Source organism: Coffea eugenioides, chromosome 2 (genome assembly GCF_003713205.1).
Source record: "Coffea eugenioides isolate CCC68of chromosome 2, Ceug_1.0, whole genome shotgun sequence".
Classification (NCBI taxonomy): Eukaryota; Viridiplantae; Streptophyta; class Magnoliopsida; order Gentianales; family Rubiaceae; genus Coffea; species Coffea eugenioides.
In genome coordinates, this window is record NC_040036.1 from 70,082,683 (window position 1) to 70,103,793 (window position 21,111).

At 35.5% G+C, this 21,111-nt stretch overlaps 1 protein-coding gene across 1 annotated transcript; it reads right to left on the reverse strand.

Moving 5' to 3' along the window:
• Positions 1 to 2,517: 2,517 nt before the first annotated feature.
• LOC113760645 (FRIGIDA-like protein 3) lies at positions 2,518 to 8,561 on the reverse strand. Its single transcript, XM_027303301.1, has 3 exons — positions 6,763 to 8,561; positions 3,404 to 3,579; positions 2,518 to 3,319 (listed from the first exon to the last, which is right to left on the reverse strand). Exons 1-3 carry the CDS (start codon positions 8,528 to 8,530, stop codon positions 2,942 to 2,944), a joined length of 2,322 nt encoding a protein of 773 aa, XP_027159102.1. The 5' UTR covers positions 8,531 to 8,561; the 3' UTR covers positions 2,518 to 2,941.
• Positions 8,562 to 21,111: the final 12,550 nt, after the last annotated feature.

Sequence of the window (21,111 nt, forward strand, 5' to 3'; positions counted from 1 at the left end):
TTCCCTTTTTTTTTTCTTTGGGGGTTGGAGGTGTTTTCCTATTCCCCTACCCCCCCCCCCCACCCCACCAAAACTGAGGTCCTATTCAATTGAAGATACCTACCCTGAACAGGACAAGTTGGTGTGCATCTTATGTCTGCTGTCTGAATGATCAAAACCAACTGTTTGGTACGATCTCTATTAATTGGAATTCAAAGGGAAATTGGATTTCTTTGCTTCGAGAATTTTGCAACTATTTCTTGAATCTTCCTATATAACGTCCAAAACTGCTATACAATTAACTCTCACCCGTCGCTCTTCTAGATTTTCCGTGTTGCATGCGTACTTCGTCGCCAATAAAGTGGAACTTGAAATTTCACTCCGAAAGTGAGCAGAAAAGAACAGATTCTTTGAGAAGTAAAGGAAAGAAAAGTTCAAAAACCAAATGCACAGAAATAGGAAGGATTGTTGTACGTGAAAATATTTACAACTAAGGTAAGCTTGTGAAACTACACCGTAGGTATATAATCACTTTTTCTTTTCTACCCCTGTAAAAAAAAAGTAATTTTTTTCTACTCTATTCTCTTAAACCTCATGATTTCTTGTTCAAACACCACCTACTTGTTTTTATTAGCTCCCCTTTTCTCACAATTTTTCTTTCGCCTATCTCTTTTTGCATTCTCTCTCTCTTTTAATGAGCAATTTTTATGAGTAAAATAAAAATGTGAGAGACGCTCTAATTTAGAAGTTACATTAAAAATTACAAACCACTTTGAGACACTAATTTTTCCAAATCTATCATTATCCTACTTCTTTATTCCAATACTTTAGATATTTCTACATTTTAACCTATTTTTTAGATAGTATTTAAAGTCGTTTTATACATGTTTGTCGAAGTAACGTCTCTCACATACAAAGAATCCTTTATACAATGTCTAAAATCCGATCCCCGAACCAGCTGCAACATAGATTTAGCACAATAAAACCCCTAATTTTGCTTTATACATGTTGTTAAGGCAAAGAGAGACAACAACCACCCCATATCCACTTCCTAATTTATATACAAAATATTCTTCTTTCTCACTTGACCAAATTGGATAAAAGAAATGAAATGAAAGCCAAAACTAACCCTCAAAATCTCCTGAGAGATACCTATATCGCAGCATTTGCCATTACGTATCTTTTCAGAAATACGACTTCATGTGCATGCCAAAGAGATAGCGTTAGGTACGTGTCATGCACATCTAACTCAGTTCCGTAGATTATTATGTAAAAGCCTCAATTTACTGCTAAGGTTTGTTTGGGGTTCAGTATTGACCAGCGTTGGCAAAAGTCTGAATGCAGAAATTTGGCAATCTCTTGTTTGATCCTCTTATACGGTATTTAATGTTGAGGAAGGCTTGATTAGAATTTGAAAACCAAACCTTGCCAGCACCTAACGTTCAATGCTGGCCAAATCAAGAACGCAAAGCTGATTAAACAGCTTGTGGTTTCAGTTCTATTGATTACTTTTCAGCATGTTAGATAAGAAATCGTGTAAAAGTGGTACACGCTCAAGAAGCTATTGACAGAGAGGTATTCCACCAGGGTTTCACGGCATTAAGTACAAAAAATAAGTCATTTTCTGGAAGTTATTGACAGAACAGAACTATCACAATCGAGACAAAATTTAGCATGAACCTCGAGATAGACACACATTTTTCAAAATGTTCCACAGAATATGAAGTTCTCACCATGTTATCAATGTTTAGTAAATCAAAGGTACGAACCAAAATGATTAGTAGAATATACTTTGCAGGCTATCTGAGAATTGTTTTTGTATCTAATAAAGCTACTTGAGAATCGTTTAGGCTTCTAAACTAGGGTAGATTTCTTAATTTTTATTAGTGTTTTTATTTGTATGTTAGAATTGTTATTTTTATTATTGGTTGCAATCAAGTCAATAAACAGACCGTGATTTTGGATGCAATTCGAGCCTTGAATCCGTCCACAAATTCTTCTTGTGGATTCAAGCCAAATGACCAATGCAGATCCACGAACTGGATGCAATTCACGCCTTGAATCTGTCCTTGGATTCAGACCAGAGAGCAACACCTTGGCAAATCCGCATCCAAAATACTAAGAAATGCAACAGCTTGTTGAATAACGCTCAACATTCCAGGCTAAGTGGTGACATTCGTTACTAATTAGGATGCTTCTTAACAGTCCTCAAGCAATATTTTTAGCTGCCAGCCTGCCACAGTCCATGCATTCCAAAGACAATACCTGGTAATAAGAACAACCAGGAAACGAGAAGGAAACAAAATCGTCCACACTGTGCCAAGGATGCCCAAAACAAATGACCACTTTTCTTTCAAAAACAACTGTGTTCAATCCTTGATCCAACGATGAAGTTTCAACTGTCCAAAAGGCCGTTCGCCTGGTACATGTTTCAGTGAGCAGAACAAAAGAACCCCCTAGTGGATTTCATCTGAGTGAATACCAAAAGACCTGCACAAAATGATGATTAAACTACACAGGAAAGCCTAACAACTGGTCAATCTCCAAATATGCTAGAGTAAGCTAGCTACCATCTAAAATCCAGGAGAGTGGCGTTGCAGTTGTTAGGCATTGGTACCAACATAACTGCAAAAAATGGCTAGAAGGTAGATGCCATTAGTAGACCTACATTACAGAAAATTCCATATTCTGAATAGAAGTGGTTTTCCGTACACCGGAATTTGTTAGAAAACTGCAACTCGGTAAAAGGCTGCTCTCTCCAGCAATCCACTATGGTGAAAAGCCATTATAGACCATCCCAAAGTGACTTGAAGAAAGCCAGGATGCAAAATATTCCTACTTGCAGCAACCTTTAAGTAACCATCCAAGTAGTTGACATGAGTTGAGCCTCCCAGGCTACAATGTCCTTATCTGAGGTCCATAACTTTCAGTATACAAGCCCACTGTGGTGCTTAGAAGATGGTTAGACTGAGTGGAAGTTTTGACCATTAGCAAGTTGAAAATTATGGGTTGTTTCCGGAAGAGCCAACCTTCGCGACTTATTTTGTGAAGGCAATCGAGCCTCATTGATGATGGCATCATCTGAAAGAGGAGGTTTCTCATTGTCCTTTTCTTTCACCTCAGCCTTTTGTGCAGAAGACAGTTCTTTGCTTGGGTCCAGTTTTGGCAATTCCTCTGAAATTGGTGCTGACAATGAAGTCTTCAAGTTTGCCCTACGGCTTTCCAGCTGTATAACTCTTTGTCTGAGTTGATTAGGTGAGTATTCACGTTCAAGACCACGATCTATGATGGACTTGATAGCAGATTTAAGAGCAGAGATTTCATTCACCAAAGCCTTAATCTGTAAGCAAGTTTGAAAACCCGATCACAGTACTAGAGTTAAAATCAAATTAGACAAAGCGGTTCACAAGTAAGGACCACGTACTTGTGCCTCAGGAGTATTTTGTCCCTCATTACACAATGTTTTAGCTACCTGCTTTGAATGTGAGACATGCTTCTTCACTAGAGCTATGGGTGGAATTTTATCAACCAGATTGAACTCATAAACATATTCAAATGCAAGAAGATACCGCTTCTTTTTAGTGAGATCCATGATAAAGCCTGCGTTGTACAGAGAATTAGTTTTTTCAGGAAGAAAAAGTAGGAAGCTGTGAGCGGTCAAGATGAACAGTATTGAGAAACATAAACAACCTGCCTGAATCAAAGTATCCAAGCAAACACTAAGAAATAGTTCTAAGAAAGTGCATCAAAAAATCCCCAATAAGCAAGCTATAATTCAGCTAGAGTTCATAGATAATTCAGCACCAGAAATCACAAAAGCGTCGACATTCTACAAACCAAATTCCTAAAAGCAAATGACATGCATACTGAAAGTGCATTTGTAGGCATAAGAAGAAATTATCAACATTGTACATATAACTAATAACCTTTCCTATTCTCCCAAATAATTGCAGTAATCAACTTCAAATGTTGTTCAACTCATTTATGCAGAATGCATTGTTTGATCCAGATCTAGTTTTCCACTCCCAACTACCTTTTCCAGTAACTGGACAATCCACTTACAGTTTCAAAGGTGATAATAGTAGTAAGAACACCCTCAGCATTCATTCCTCCTATGGCAGCAACTCTAATAGGCATATGTGCCGAATATCTCCTCCATCCAAGCTCTGCGTAAACCTAGATTCAGCACATAACAGACTTGCACCCTGGAGGAAAGTCATTTCAACACACTATCCTCAAGAGAGCTACTTAGTACTTGTTCTTATGCCTGTTTCCTCTAAAAGTTTTAATTTCTTGATCAAATTTCCTGTATTAAATTGTTCTGTGTGTCTAAACTAGTAGCTTACATGAGTTTGCCCAAGAGAAAAAAATTTGGGTGGAAACAATTCAACCTATGTTAAGGGTACATATATTTATATTTCTTTTCTTAAGAGCTGAGAGGGGTGGCAGCAGAGAAGATGGAAGGAGTGGAAATGGAAAACCACATAATGTGAGTTTACAAATCAATTGCTTATTTTTACCTTTTTCACCTCATATATATTTCATAATATTAATTTTTAAAACACAAAACAAATCCTATATTATCACTACGTTCTAGTCTCCCCAAATTGCCAAGGAAAGTTGGGAAGCAGTAGTTCTAACCTCCTCCCAAATTATTTGAGCTCCAGCCTGGAGAAATAAGACAACCACCAACACATTTAAGCAGACCTTCCCCCTGGCCCTTCCCTCCTACCGATAGAATTTTTCCCTCGAAATGTTGCATTAACCCAATACATATTCTCTCTGTCAGCGAAGGGAGAGATGAAAATGGTCAATGAGAAAAAATTGCAAAAAGGAATATGTGACAGCAGAACCAAAAGAAGTGGAAAGTGACTCAAACTTCACAGATATTTGAGATGAGAAAACTTCAATATGAGATGAAGCTCAATATTCGGATGCCACTGTTACGGTAAATCATTCAGTGCATCAACACAAAGGGGCAAAAGAGGACTAGATTCTCAGCCTATTAGTTGAACAAGGATGTACAACCATTGAGATTGTAAAAGAAATGAAAATTCTATTACTCCATTCTCAGGGCCAGTTCTCGTTTGCCTCAGCTTTTGTTAAGCTGTCCATGGAAATGACTTCTCAAAATAATAATAATAATAATAAGTGAAAGGAACCAAACTTGTGTACAAAAGCACCTAGGGCTGCTCCCCACAGTCCAATTATTTTCACTTAAACTTGGCTTGTAGAAAAAAAAAAAAAAAAACTAAACACCAAGAGGAAACCTCTAAATGCCAATAAACTTTTAGAAGCTAAGATCAACTAATTTTCAGCAACCAAAAGCATGCGCTAAGTGTCTGATCAGTTCCCCAGTATTTTACTTCAAAGAGGACAATAAAAAGCTATCAGTTGTTTTTGAGAGACTGAAAGAACTAGCACACAACTAGAAGGGGAAAATCTACCAAAAAGAAACCTAGTATTCTCTTTCACCCTAAGAACATCTTTGCAGTTAATGGAACATATACACTTCACAAAACTGATTCAACCAGCCCTTGATCATTCCAACTGTTTCATTGGTTTTCAATACTCCACAAGAGCAAAATAAATAAATAAATAAAATGAAATAAGAATAAAATATAAATAAAAAGAAAGTTCATTGTAAAACTTCTAATAATCCCATATTTTATTGAAATATAATTGGAAAATATTACAAACACACACACCATTCCCTTCATTGCGATAATTCATTCCATGAATATCATAACACCAGCACTAAAAACTAACATTCCAATTGAAAATAGACACTTACAACTACTGTCGTCATAGTGCCAGCACTAGGAAGTTAATGATACTACACAAGTGAAAGTAATTGCAGTGGCAATCAAAGTGGCAGCCGTACTGGCACTGAAATCAACATGCAACAGCAGCATTAATGGGATGTGCTCAAATGGCCATAATTACAGGAACAGAAATTCATTGCGACTGCACGTGGCGCAAGTACAGTAAACATAGATGTAATCATCACTCCTCTTCCACAGGCATGCTTAAGAACAGGGCCTTTAGAGATGGCAGGACTACCAAGACTAAGACAACTTCAACAGTAGTGCCTTCATAATACTTCTGTACTCTTTGTAAGATTCCAATATGGCCCAGTAACTATTAGAATAAATTAGTCTCAACCTCCCCATAGCATGTCAAAATCCTAAAGAGGCCCCTCATCTAGTTATCTCATCCATTCCAAAAGAAATAGAATCTTGAAATAAGATATTGATATTAAAAAAAGGAAAATTACATGTAGTAAAAAACAGAGCACTTGCAAATGCGGTCTACAATTTCAGGTTTTATCAACAGATAATTTCGTATAAGGACAAATAAATTTTACATAAGTATACAACTGAATAACTGCAAATGGTATTAATTGAATGAAGGTACAATTCCCAAAACAACAAAAAAAAATCTTAAAATTAGTTAATTGGAGGAAAAGAGAGCAGGGCAATTTATAATGTCCAAAAATGAAAAAAAACTACTAAAAGCACTAAATTGGATTTGTCAATCCAATATGATATTTCTTTGCAATTCTCCGAAGCAATCCTAAATGACAAGTATGCTTAACTTAAAGAGCAATCAGAAGTAAGACAACAAAAAAGCAAGTCTTAACAAAAAAAATAAAATCAAGCATACATTTCAGCTCATTTTGTAAAATCGTTTGTAAGACAAAGCAAATAACCAAAGAAAGTAAGTGTGAATGTCATGTGTCAAAATTTGGCAGGACTAATTGAAAAAGACACTGAAAATCACCAGGGATTTTATCTGTCAAACCAAGAAGACGACACAATTCAGGTGTCTTCTGATTCTGAGCAACAATCTCTAAAAAGTTCATGACCTCCTTTACGTCAAATGCAGAAGCCAAGTCAAAGGACGCCAAAAGATACAAGAAGCCCAAGACCTCCAATACATTTCCAGTTTCAATAATTGCCTTCCATTCACTAGCAAGTTTCAATGCTCCACTTTTTGCAGAAGGTTGAATCTGTGGGGAAAGTCTAAGTAGCTGCTCTAACAAAAGGATACAACAACTGGCAACCCTTCCCTCAAACACCATATCCACCTTCCTCAAATAGGGAGGGTAAAGTGCCTCCACTGCAGTTAGTACAAAGTATACAGGGTCTCCGGATGATTGAAGATCCTTAAAAACTTCATCTGGTGACTCAAGGTTCACTTCACGCTCATTTAGAAACATACGGATATCCAGCTGATCCAACTCCACAGCAAATGTAAATTGACGAGAAGTGGAGTTACTGATAGCTCTCTCATCAACTACCGTTTCAACTGGATTTGTCTTCAGACAAGCATGAAGTTTATCAGCAAGTTTTTCCTCTTTCAATTCAAGCTCTTTTTCCCTCAAATCATATTCCTTAATCCTATCCTCAAATTCCTTCTTTTTCAGTTCCAATTCTCTATTTCCTTTTTCGAGTAACTCTTTTTCCAGTTGGTATTCCTCTTTCTTTTTCTTTCCCAGTTGCTTCTCCATCACCTCAACTTCTTCCCTTTTCCTTTTTAATTGCCTCTCCCTGACTTCAACTTCTTCTTCTTTCTTTTCCAATTGCTTCTCCCTCATTTCAAGTTCTTTTATGCCCTTAATCCTATCCTCAAGTTCTTTCCTTTTCACTTCCAATTCTTTACTTCCCTTTTGGAGCAGCTCCTTTTCCAATAGGCATTCCTTCTCTTTCAAATGAACCTCGTGCAAACACTTTTGTGTAATCTCATATTGTTTCTCTCTCTCTTCCAATTGCTTCTCCCGTATTTCTAGTTCTTTTTGTCGCTTTTCGTTTACCGCTCGTTCAAACTCAATCGCTTTCTCCTTAAACTCAAGATCCTCTCTCATTAATCTCACCTCTTTCTCCTTCATCTCAATTTCCCTTTCGCGCTCCACCCTCATCGCAGCCAACTCCTCGGAACCAACTCTTTTTTCGCATTCCATAACATTTTTCTCCCTCTCATCAAGCTCACTCTCTCTCTTCTCAATTTCTTTGCTCCACTGCTCAAGACCCTCCTCTTTCAACCACAACTCCCTAAGCCTCTCCTCCATCAATATCTCCAGCGCGACTGTCTCATTCTTCTCATTCTCCAACTTCCCAAAAAGCCCTTCTGCGGCCTTCTCTTTCTCACTCAATTTCACTTCTCTCTTCCTAAACTCCTCATCAAACTCCTCCTTTTTCAAAGCCCACTCCTTCTCTTTCAACTCCAACTCCTCCATCCCTTTCTGTTGCAACAAAATCAAATCCTTCTCTTTATCCTCAACTTCCTTAACTTTCAACCCCAACTCTTCAAAATTCTGGCTCAACGAGTCCCGAACAGAGTCCAAGTGCTTCTCCCTGGACTCAAGTTCACTCAGGCATTCTATCAAACACTTTTGGGATGTCTCCAGATGCTTCTCAAAATCCCTGCAATCAAGCATAACCATCATAATTGATTTCCTGAGGCTATCTCTCTTGGCCTCTGTAGATTCAAGATTCTCAGACATCTTTTCCAGCACTCCCATCCCTTTACTCGCATGAAATTTTCGCATGCAACTAAGAATTTTACTGCAGATTACATTACTAAAAAACGGAACTTTACTATTTGGAAGAAGATGGGAAAAAAAAAAAGAAGAGAACTTGACGAACCCTGTACATAAAAGCCAGTTTCCAAAGGGCGGGGAAATAAAAAAAATTTTAAAAAAATAAAAAACTAATTTTCCTTATTAGATTAGGCACCAATTCTTTGCATTATTGTGTAAGGAAACCTTGAAAGCTAACCGTTTTGTTTTGTGCCATCTTTATCATTTTTGTTATAAAACTAATGCTAATGTGATACAGGTTTTGATTTTTTTATGTGGTGGTGCCATATTTATCCTTTTTGTTATAAAACTAATTCTAATGTGAAGGTTTTGAGTTACTTATGTGGTGGATAATATGTTTAAAAAAATAGGAAAATTAAAGGGTTCAGAAGAAGATAAAAGTAAGAAAAGAATTATTTTTTCATTTATTCAAATGAAACTTCAGTTTTTATCACTTTGATACAAGGGAATAACCCCTATTTATAGGGGAAAGTACAACAACGAACTTCTTCAAGATGATGATACAATCTTCTTATAAGACGTGAGAAGTTTAATAACAGTCCTGCAGCTTTATCGAAAAGTCGTAATAGTTTTATTGAAAGTCGTGTCATCTGTAACACTTTAAAAATCGTAACAACTTTTGTTAATTCGAAGAACATGAAAGACTTGTCACCATCTGGAGGATGAGATAAAAGTGATAAACATCCATAATATTTAATTATTTTATAATACTTTTATATATTTTCACTTTGTAATTTTCTTGTACGCCTTTTTTTTCCTAAAAAAGTAAAAGGAAAAAGAAAAGATGAATTTCAATTTGTCTTTGTATATCAATCTTTTTGCCTTTAACTTTTAACAAAAGAAAAATTACATTAATTATATTTTTCTCTTTTTGTAGGATTACATTTACAATCCATTCGAATTATAACTTCAGCGCACACTTAGAAGAATAAATACTAACAAAAAGTTGGATTAAACTCGCATCTTATAAGACCTGAACCATTATTGAGACTAAATCACTAATCAATGTAATTGAGCACCTATTAAACCTTTTTTTTTCTTTTTTGTTCAACTTTCATATCCTCATCCACCAATATATATATATATATATATATATATATACATATATGATTTTTCTAAAATTACATAATGAACACATGTCAAGACACCTAAATTACATCTTAATTATCATGTAAATACACACATTCACATTTGTTGCACTCCTTGAATTATTACATTTTCTCGCTTTATTATTATAGAGATATTCAGCTCTGTTGCTACTTTATTATTGTAGAGATATTCAACTTTGTCTATGTTAGTCCGATTAAAGACTTTTTCAAATTGTAATGGAGGATTTATTGGCTAAGAAATCATGTAATAGTTGTAAAAGCTAATGAAAATAATTTTAGCCATGTAATTATCTTAAAGCTAATGAAAAAAATTTGGTCCTGCATCATAAGCTTACCATAAATAAAAGATGCCACATGTTTTATATTGAGGGTATTGATGCCGAAAAATATTAGTTAGATGATTGCGAACTCTCTCCTTCAACTCTTAAACTCTCCATTGTTCTCTTGCAAAGTTTAGGGTCTCCAATCCTTAATCAAAGAGAAAAAATAAGTAAAACGGACTGATTGAGATCCTTTGCCACATTAGAGGTCAATTTACATTAGTCCACTTTTTTTTTTTGAAGGATATTATTAATATAAATTTAGTTTTTGTACGTTCAAGTTTTGATGTCCATTTAAATCCATTTGACTGGAAACTTGGCAGGAAAGTGAGGCACATGAGACTGAGTTCATTTTGTAAAGTAAACTAACAGTACATATTTATGGCCACATTTAAAAGGTAGGAATTCTATACTTTTGAACAAATAAATAAAATAGTTGGATATTAGTGCTCCACTTGAAGGGCACTTCCAGGGAATTTTTTTTTTATTTTTTTGAAGAAAATGTAACATTCCTTAGATAAGCGTTTTTTGTGAGATGAAAAACTGATTAGAACCTTATCTCAAAATTCATTTGCTGGAAAAATCTTCTTGCAATGTTAGTGGGAACTTGTTTATAAAAACTTTTTCATAGATATTGGTTTAAGACTATGGAAATTAATTTATTAGGGAATTAATTGAAAATTAAAATGTAAAGATGATTAGTTATTTGGGTAGTTATCTACAATCATAGGTAGTTATAAACCTAATTTCAAATTCTAAAACTAAAAGTCGAACATAATCCCATTTTATCATAAGAGTGCTAAAAAAACATAGATCACAAAATGAACCAACGCCATAATCCCTCATTCTATGTATATATACTTGCCTTGATCGACATACTTAACCCTTAATAACAGCATTGTACATCATAGTATAATAATAATTAACTATTAAGAAGGCTGATTTATATGACAACATCAACATAGGAGAACCTTCATCAAGTTTACATGATTGCCGTCCACTAGATAATTATTCTGGACAAACAGTGCTACGGCGAGAGCTTGCAACTTCTAAATTTTGGAGCTGGTGACAAGAACTGTTGGCTGACAAGTGACAACTGATGTACTAGAATTACTCTTGTAGCGAAGATCAAAACTGGCTCTCAAAATTTGCACATTGATATCAATGCTAACATGCTTGCATTATCCAGTGACTAAATTGTGACTAAAGTTGAGCCAGCAGGAATTAGAGGAGTTCCAATAGTTGAGACTCCAGGAATCAGGGACCTTGGGTTTCAATCCCCCTTTTCTCTCTTCGCTTCTTAAATTTCACCCATCCTCCCGGCCGCGGGAGGGGTGGGGTTGTAGGCCATGTATGCATTAGATCAGCCGTACACATACGAGTCATTTACACATGTTATTGTTTCAAGGATGGAGCTCTCAGCTTCTATCTGGGAAATTTTTTCTCTTGTTGAACCAAGTACATTACAGTATTCTAACAAGTCTTGATTAGCTATATCAAGGCAGGAAACCTGTCAACCTGTGGTAAATCCCTGATGAAAAAATAATACCAATTACCTAAGAGGGTAATCCTGAACTGATTATCATATTGTTTGAGAAGTAAACTTGAGAGATAGACAGAGAGAGTATCTAGTCTTGGAAACTGAAAGATCTAACCAAAGAAACTGACACATTTATACATCAGGTTGGCTTGAGTCAGACAAGTTGAACTTCAAGAAGTAAGCCAACTGATGATGCGTGTCAGAGCATAAAAGCCATAATTCTCATCAACCGAACATGCAAAACATTATATGTGGAAACATCTACAACCTTAAAAGGTGGAAAATGCTGATTAGCTCTATTGTTTTGAAGTAGATAGCTTTCTTTAGCCACTAGAAAATTATAAAAAGAAAAACTTTAGACACATCACCATTGCACCGAAAAAAAAATATATACACATCACCACTCACGATGAGAGTTGCGCATGGTGATGGGGCAGGCTTTGTCTCAATTAGGCTCAACTTCATCTCATGTGGATGTGGAAGACCATGCACCTTCGTGTTATGCTAAACAGGCACAAAAATAGCAGCAAAGGCTAGCTAACAGGGATATCTAACTCGAAACACTCGGCGATGTAAACATATCCAAGTACCAGAATTATCTGTGTATTTCTATTAGGTACCAGCAAATTTGTCCACGCTCTTGACCTGGATGATAGCAGGTGCTTGAACATTGAAAACTTTCTTACAGATTAATTATGACTACAGTTAGAAGTGGCAAAATGGATATATGGTTGATAAATGGTTTTAGTTAAATGGATAGTGGGTCAAATTGATCCAATCCAAATAAAACTATTTAATAAATGGATCTAAATGGATGTCATTTAAATGGATAGTGTAAACCATGATCCATCTATTTATTCATTTACTCTCCCAAATCCTAAATTTAAGATCCAAATATTTTTTTCCAAAAAATACAGTCCCCAAAATTCTATCCTTAAATCACCTAAAACCTTTTGGTAATAACAAATGCTTTTACTATTACTCTATTTCAGTTCTTCATAAAATTAGTTTAGTTCCAAGAAAATTTAACTGTTGTGGTCAATTTAACCTTTCATCATTACTTTAAGTATCATTTTGTAAAGTAATGAACAATTAAGAACTTGGCTACATTTTTATAACTTTTGGGTGAATTGAATACGGCTTTACATTGAAAAGAAGTTTATGTTTCCAATTTTTTGCACTCCTGCTCAAGAGGGATGACTTGAATAAAAGTGGAGTTCTAATAAGAAATCTTATGTTATTTGACAAGTAAAATATTTTCATCGCATGTGCACGTAGTACCTAAAAATGTATGAAATTCCTTATTATACCATTGATATACAAGCCACCTTATATTACTTAGTAAATTAGGTGTCTTTTTTTTTTGATAGTTGGGTTGGGTGATAAGGGGAGAGGGATTGTAAGTATGAGGATTTGAATTTAAAACCTTTCACTTATTAAAAAAAAAAGAAGGTGTCATTTACGTATCTTAACCAATGTTGCGAGGACACTCGTTAGAAAAATTCTTTTTATAAATAAAAGAATTAAAAAAATAAAAAATTATTTTGACACTACATGATGCATTCTCGCTTTTTCTTTACTTAGGAATGTAAATGTTTGTAAATCATTACTACATGAGAGTTTAATTAAAAAAAAAGCAAGAGTAGAGACTAAAATATAATTTTGAAAAGGATGGAAGAAGTCTAGGAACTAGAAGCAAATAAAATGCAATTAATGTTATTGGCAACTTGGCATGTGAGAAAGTTATGAAGGAAAGAATAGGTGGTTCCACAAAATTAATTTGACATATGAGGAAGTTATGAAGAAAAGAATATATGGTCCCACAAGATTTTATCCCAATTTTTTATAAATATTTGCAATCACTATGTGTATTTTCTATTTTTTAAATTAAGTGGATGTATATGGATGACATGGATAATCCATTTAAATCCACCAACATAATTGAATTTAAATGGTTATCCATTTAAAACCATTGAATTTATATGGATCATCCAAATCCATTTAAGGTTGGTTTATATGGATGGATTGGTGGATATGAATCCATTTTGCCACTTCTAACTACAGTTGACATCTGGCTGATAGATCTACACACGAAATACCAAAAATAGGCATATGAATCCATCATTCTTAGCTCAGAAACACTTTAAATCCACATAGGATTACTTAGTAGTGCTAAATATAAATTTTTTAATTCTCCTTTCTAAAGAGCGCGACAACATAATAAGAGTTGGCAACACCATGCATGGTGAGATTTTTATAGTATGTTTCATGACAGGTGCAATCAGAAGAGCGGAAAAAGTTTCAAAAACTTATTCTGTAAAATATGTCAAGCTAGAAGCGGTAAAGAATTAAGCATCAGTAAACAAATTTATGGAATGGATGTATCCAACGTGTCAACAAACTAATAAATTTAGTAATTCCAACAAAATGGACACTAAAAGCATACTTTACCACTTTCACCTATTATAGATTATATTGATAAGATCAAGAAATGGCGGACCTGAGTCATAGCTTCGAGAATTTTTCCTCATGCCAAGCAAGGCCATCAAAGTATTCCAGCAAGAGCTAAGTGGAACTTGGAATGGGAAAGGGCAAGTATGATTGGATCTAACTTAGTACCAAAAGAGCAACAAGAGTGGACATTGACAAGGAGAACAGGATTAAATTTGCCAATTGTGGGAAGCAATCTTGATTCTGCATTTTGCAGTTAGAGACGATGTAGTCTAAAGAAAGTTTTGGCGACTCAAGGATTATAAACTTTGACAAGAAGAGTCGAAAGGACAGGATTCATACAGAAAGAACTTGAAGCAATCACTAGTGAAATTGAACTTTTTGTTGGAATGTATGCCCTGAAACAATGATTTTGTTTAATACATTCCTTATTATGTTTTGCATTTTAATAACTTCTTGTTTATCTGTTAAATGCTAGATATAATTGATAAAGTCCTTAGAATACTTACTAATGTAATGGTAGTCGCAAAAATTGATGACTATGAGATATCAATCACATTTATAATAATATTCTTAAATTTCTTTAGTCATAGTACTAATGAGATGGGACATCATTAATATGGAAAGGCTAGTACACAGTTAGCCTCTACTTAATGTAAGCAGTGATTATTCTCATCAATTATTGTATATAGATACTTAGGCTAATATGTCGATGATTTGTAAAGTACAAATACATTGGAATGATCCGCTAAGAAATCCCATTAGGATATCTATCCAGTGCCAATGATTGTATCTCTTGTGGAAAGTTATTTAAATGATCCAACGACTTGAAATCCCCGTAGTACCTTGAGTGAATCACTACATTTTAACTCTATTGTTTGTTATTCATTGAGACTGTCCTAGAGAATGGAGATTGGGTGTAGTGCGAAGCACGGAAAGATAATAAGCGATCAAAATAGGATTCACCATTCCGATAGTAGGAGTTGATATCCAGATGACCACTTGTGGGAAATTAACCCTAAAAGGTCGACTATGTTAGGTTAATTGAAAAATATCTTCAAGTTAACCTAATCTGGAGTTAATTCCAGGAACTAGTAAATTTAATTAGTCATTAGGGGATTGGCACTCATTCCTTATTCCCTGACTAATTGGATATCGGTGGTGAAAGGATAATAATTACAAGGTAACTTTTCGTGGAAATGTTAGGTCAAAATTCCCTTGACTAATTCCAAGTACTTGGGTGGTCATGATGTGTTGCAAGATACAGCCCATGATTTATAATTATGAATTAATTAATATTATAATTAATGATAAAATAAAGTTGTTTATTTTATCTAATTCTTTTTGGGAATTATAAGTCATAATTATTACCAACGTATTTGGAGCCTATTGGATCACACACACTAGAGATTTGATTTTGGATTAAAATTATGTGTTCAAGTGAAGACTTGGAAATAAAGTATAAGATACTTTTGGGATTTAATTACAAAGAAAATAAATTCCGGATCTATTTGAGCAGATAGGAGAAAATAGTTATCTATCAGATAATTGAAAAATAGAGTTTGTTATTGGATATTTTTCGTTTGATTTTGAATCAAACGATCAAATCCTATCTCTTTATTCTTTCTCTCTATCTTATCTCTATTTTTTTGTACGACAAAAACCTCTGACTTCAATGGGGATCGAGGATTCCTTGCAAAATAAAGAGTGAAAAATGGAAAAATATGTGAGACATACATAGAGAGAAAAATAGATAAAGAAAAGTGAAAAGAAAGGCTGGCAACTTTCATTACTTTCACACACAAATCGTAGAGACGATCTAGATATCACTCTTGCGTGGATTTTGATAGAGACAGGACATTTAGACTGTTCAAGGGGTCGTTCGTCTTCTCCAATACCTTAGAGAAACGTCACATGGATTAAGGTAATCTAATTTTTCCCTTCTTATTGAACCATACCTTAAAAAAAACCTATGGTGATCCTAGTGGTTTTTGGGAAATTTTTGAAATTTTCCACTGCCTTATTTCCCAAAAGCCGAACACTTTGGCACAAATGTAATGTAGCTCCATTCAGCTTGCACAGACAGTAGGCTAGAAACCGGCATTGTTTTCAATAACTGGACTGCATAAGAACTTCTAATCTAGCACAGGAAGACCATCATTCAAGTATTTGCTTTAGAAAAGCCTAACAGAGTAGAAAATTACAAAAACGATGCAGTGAATTGTTAAAATAAAAACAAAAGAAACTTAAGAGCAACTGCAATTGAGCCGGAACTTCACATGGTTCATAATTCATCCAGCAACTAACCGACATCGTGCAAATCAATTGCAAAACAGGAAAACTTCCAATTTATCAACTAATATAATTCTCAACAAGCATTTCCACAAAACAAGGACAGAGTAGCTTCAATGATCATTCGGTTGTTCACATGTGTGTGTACCTGTGTGTGTGTGAGAGTGAGAGAGAGAGAGAGAGAGAGAGAGAGAGAGAGAGAGCAAACTAAACATTAATTGAGAGGTGAAGACCGTAACAAAAATCCTTGCTAAGCCTGCTTTAGATGTTTCAGAAAATGGAAAATCATCGTTTTGTTCCATCCTTCTATTTTTTTTTTTGAGAAAAATGCAGTTTTGGTACCTAAACTTTGACGCACGAGCGGTTTTAGTCCCCAAATTTTGGATGAAAACAAATTTGGTACCTGAACTTTCAAATTTTGAGCACATTAAGTACCCTGGACGATTTTTTCCCAAATTGTTACCGAAAAAAGCCATGTGACAGTCATGTGTTTGGCCACAATTGTATAAAAAAAAGGCCAAAAATGCAGTTTTGCTACCTAAACTTTGATGCACGAGCGGTTTTAGTCCCCAAATTTTGGACGAAAATAAATTTGATACCCGAACTTTCAAGTTTTGAGCACATTAAGTACCCTTGACAATTTTTTCCCAAATTGTTACCGAAAAAAGCCATGTGACAGTCACGTGTCCGGCCACAATTGTATAAAAAAAAGGCCAAAAAATTGTCAAATGCTATTCTAATACTAAGTATTAAATTTAAGGACTAATAGCATAATAAAGAAAAAATCCAAGGACTAAATAACATCATATGAGTCAACAAAACCCAAAAACCGATACAAACGAGCTCCAATTCCAGTACATTAATCCCAACTGTTTTTTCATTGTGCTAGTATCCCCTTCTCATTTTGTAGTTTCTTGGCTGGTATTGTTTCTTTTCTCAATATGCACTAGTCCACAACATCATTCTTCCAAGATCGGAGTGTGCCGCTGGGACGGCTTATAGGACTAAGACCTGCAAGCCGAGAAAGTTCGCAGTTCCCGAGTACAAATGACTTCAGACGGCATAGGACTTTATCTAGTGGAAGATCAAATGCAGAGGTCTCTAGAAATCCTGGGGTAGAAACATCTCAGGGGCTTTGTGTCCCGTTATTACACAATGTCATAGAGAAGATGAGCCGAAGTAAAAGCACCTCAAGGCATTAATTTGAGACCAAACATCTATTTTTGGTTCATACTTGAGTTCCAAATGATCGTCATACACCTTTGATTGCTTCCCTATTGGATGACTCATTTATAATTGTTCTTCTGTAAATTTTTCCGAATCAGCTGCTTGCAACTTTGTCCCGAGGACTAGTTCAAGTTTCTTGTATCAAGTTAGGTAGCAGAATACATGACCAGTTCAAGTTTCTTCAAGTCAACTTAGGCAAGAGAAATAAAGGATTACGCATCATTATTTACACTTTTGTGACTTGATTCTTAGATTAATGTACTGGAATTGGAGCTCATTTGTATCGGTTCTTGGGTTTTGTTGACTCATGTGATGTTATTTAGTCCTTGGATTTTTCTTTATTACGCTATTAGTCCTTAAATTTAATACTTAGTATTAGAATGGCATTTGACATTTTTTTGGCCTTTTCTTATACAATTATGGCCGGACACATGACTGTCACATGGCTTTTTTCGGTACGGTAACAATCTGGGAAAAAATCGTCAAGGGTACTTAATGTGCTCAAAATTTGAAAGTTTAGGTACCAAATTTGTTTTCGTCCAAAATTTGGGAACTAAAACCGCTCGTGCGTCAAAGTTTAGGTACCAAAACTGTATTTTTGGCCTTTTTTTTTATACAATTGTGGCTGGACACGTGACTGTCACATGACTTTTTCCAGTAACAATTTGGGAAAAAATCGTCAAAGGTACTTAATGTGCTCAAAATGTATCAAATTTGTTTTTGTCCAAAATTTGGAGACTAAAACCGCTCGTGCTTCAAAGTTTAGGTACCAAACTGCATTTTTCTCATTTTTTTTAGTGAAAGATTGTACGGCAATTACAGCCAGCAGTGTTGTGATATTGCAAGAGTTTCTCTCAACCACAGTCCCTCGGGGCTCGAAAATATTTTATTCTATACAAAACGCTATGATGCAATCTGTTAGAAGGATAGAAGAAGTACAAAAATTATCCAGAATTTTTATCAATGCCCACTTAGGAACATTACACAATAGTTCTATACCTATACCCATTCTTAGTGCATGGTAGATGATACTCATCGAATTCAAGCTTAACAAGTTTTATTTAATGATAAAATTATTACTTGTAAATATCACATTTGACTGGCTGGTACTGGTCTCAAGCTGCATGCCATGTTACAGAGAATTCTTTATTTTTGCCAAATAAATTAGCAATGAATTCACAGATTAACCATTGCAATCCACTAAAAAAAAGCCTCTCCACACTGCAACTCAAATGGAGTAACTGAAAGTTGTAAAATGGAAAAATTTACATAAACACACTGAAATGGACATCATAACCTTTACGCTTAAATGTTGCAAATTTCATCAAAAAACTGCAGGCAGCGACTTGGGATCAAGTTCAAAAGATCCTAATAGGGAGAAACATATCGAGAGAGTCCACCAAAAAATCCAATATGTAAGTCAAGATCCCAATTCTGATCCAAAAGTTTAAACTATTAGGTTTCAGGCCCCCACTTACATATTAACAGCTCTTTTTTTATCTCTCGTACTAATGTGGGACATAACCCTTTTACTCATGAACCTAACAAACCTCTCCCTTCATGAGTAATCCCTACATTAAATCCAAATTTACAAACCCTTCTTCAAGTCCACTTTAATACTCAACACAAGCCCACCTTATCACCTAAGGTCACATCTTCTCCCAATCATGAACCCATTCTTGTTCAATATCTAAATTGCATTTTGGAACCCTGCCAACCTTTGGCTCTTTGGTCTAACACCAACCGGACCCCCTGCCAAATCCATGGCGTACCTGGTCCAACCCCAACCAAACTCCTTGGCACTTGGTCTCACCAAGAACAGAATTTTTACTGGTCCAACTCCGAGAAGAATCCACTTGCCCATGAGTAGCCCAGTTTCGCAACTTGAAATTCTGATACCAATTTGATGGAGAGAAACATTTCGAGAGAGTCCATCAAAGAGCATAATATGTAAGTCAGGAACCCAACTCTGATCCAAAAACTTAAACCATTAGGTCTTGAGTCCTTACTTACAAATTAACCGTTCTTTTTCTATCTCTCATACTAATATAAGACATAACCCTTTATTCATGAACCTAACAGATCCCTCTGCTACACCTTCCCTTTTATAGCTGCTCATCCTAAAAGAAGGTACTTTGTGGGAGAACCTAAAGAATTCTTTATCGTGTATCACAAAAATATCCTCATTATCAGGGCTTCTTTGTGATATAAACTTGCATATCCTTCCAATTTATCCAAGTAAGCAACTCTAGTGTCAAAAGAATTTCTCTGGACAATCTCAACTATCAGCGTAAATGATTATCAAGTTTAGAAGCCCGGCAATTAGTATTCCAATCCTTATAGAGGGCCCAAGTCTCTCCCTTTTGAGGATGAATTAAGTAAGGACTAACAAGATGTCAAGAAGTAAGAGTCTCTTTGTAGCAAACTTGATGCGAAAAGTTACGAGACAATGACAAGGCCTCTTCTTTACCACATAAATCCACCACAACCAATTGGTAAGCCAACATCTATCTACTCCTTCCAACCCTGCTTTGTAGCAAGTAACTTCACACTTTTGGACCTCTTATACGGTATTGCACGTGGATAATGTGCCATAGGCTGGAGCCATGCAGCACTAACAATAGGATCAACCACCTTCAGGATCCTTGCATATAAATTTTGTATGTTATCATTACTACTATGATAGGAACGAGCCCAAATTTGACCAACACGAAAGCTGCTTAAGGTGTACGTTCTTGTGAAGTTATTAAACAATTTGTTCTAATGAGAAGTAGGACTTGAGTTTTCAAAACCTAAAGAATCACAAGAAGCTGAGTACGAATCTGAGTTTGAATTGGCCAAGCCTAAACTTGACTCACCAAGATCACATGCTGATCCTGAATAAGCTGAATCGGATTCTAACACTAAATGGGATTCTAACACTAAATGGGACTTATTTAGATCACATCCCAAACCTGAATGACCTGAATCACTAGAGTCTGATCTAACCAGATCAATGATAGCATGTTGTTCAAAGTCATTCTCATATATGCCCTTGTCTTCACTTTTCCTTTCTTTTCTTTATCCTTTCTGAGGATGGAGTTGGATTTATTGAACCCGGTTTATTAGAACAAAATTCCTTGCTTTTCTGAGCAGAGTCAAGCTCTCTCTGTTTCATGACAAGCTCCATCTATATCTCCAAAACCTTTTCCTTAGCCTCAAGCTCACTTTCTCTAGCTTCAAGCATCCCTTATTTTGAACCCAAAACCTTTTCCCTCGACTCAATCTCCTTCTCTAAACTCTCCAACTTTTCCTTTTTCTTATCAAACTCATTTTCTCTACTCCCAATTTGTTTCTTATCCAACTCGAGCTCCTTCCAACGATCTGCTACCTGCCTTTCTTTCAAACATATTTCTCTAAAACCCTCATCAAGAGAACTTCTAAGATCCCCAGTATGTTTCCCCTCCAATATCATATTTCAAACATATTTCTCTTCCCTAACTCTAATATCATCTCTAGTCAAACTCAATTCATTCTTTTTCACCTCCAGTTCTTTCCAACCTTGTTTCAAAAACAAACGACACTCTCCCCTTCTCCTCAAATTCCTTCGCC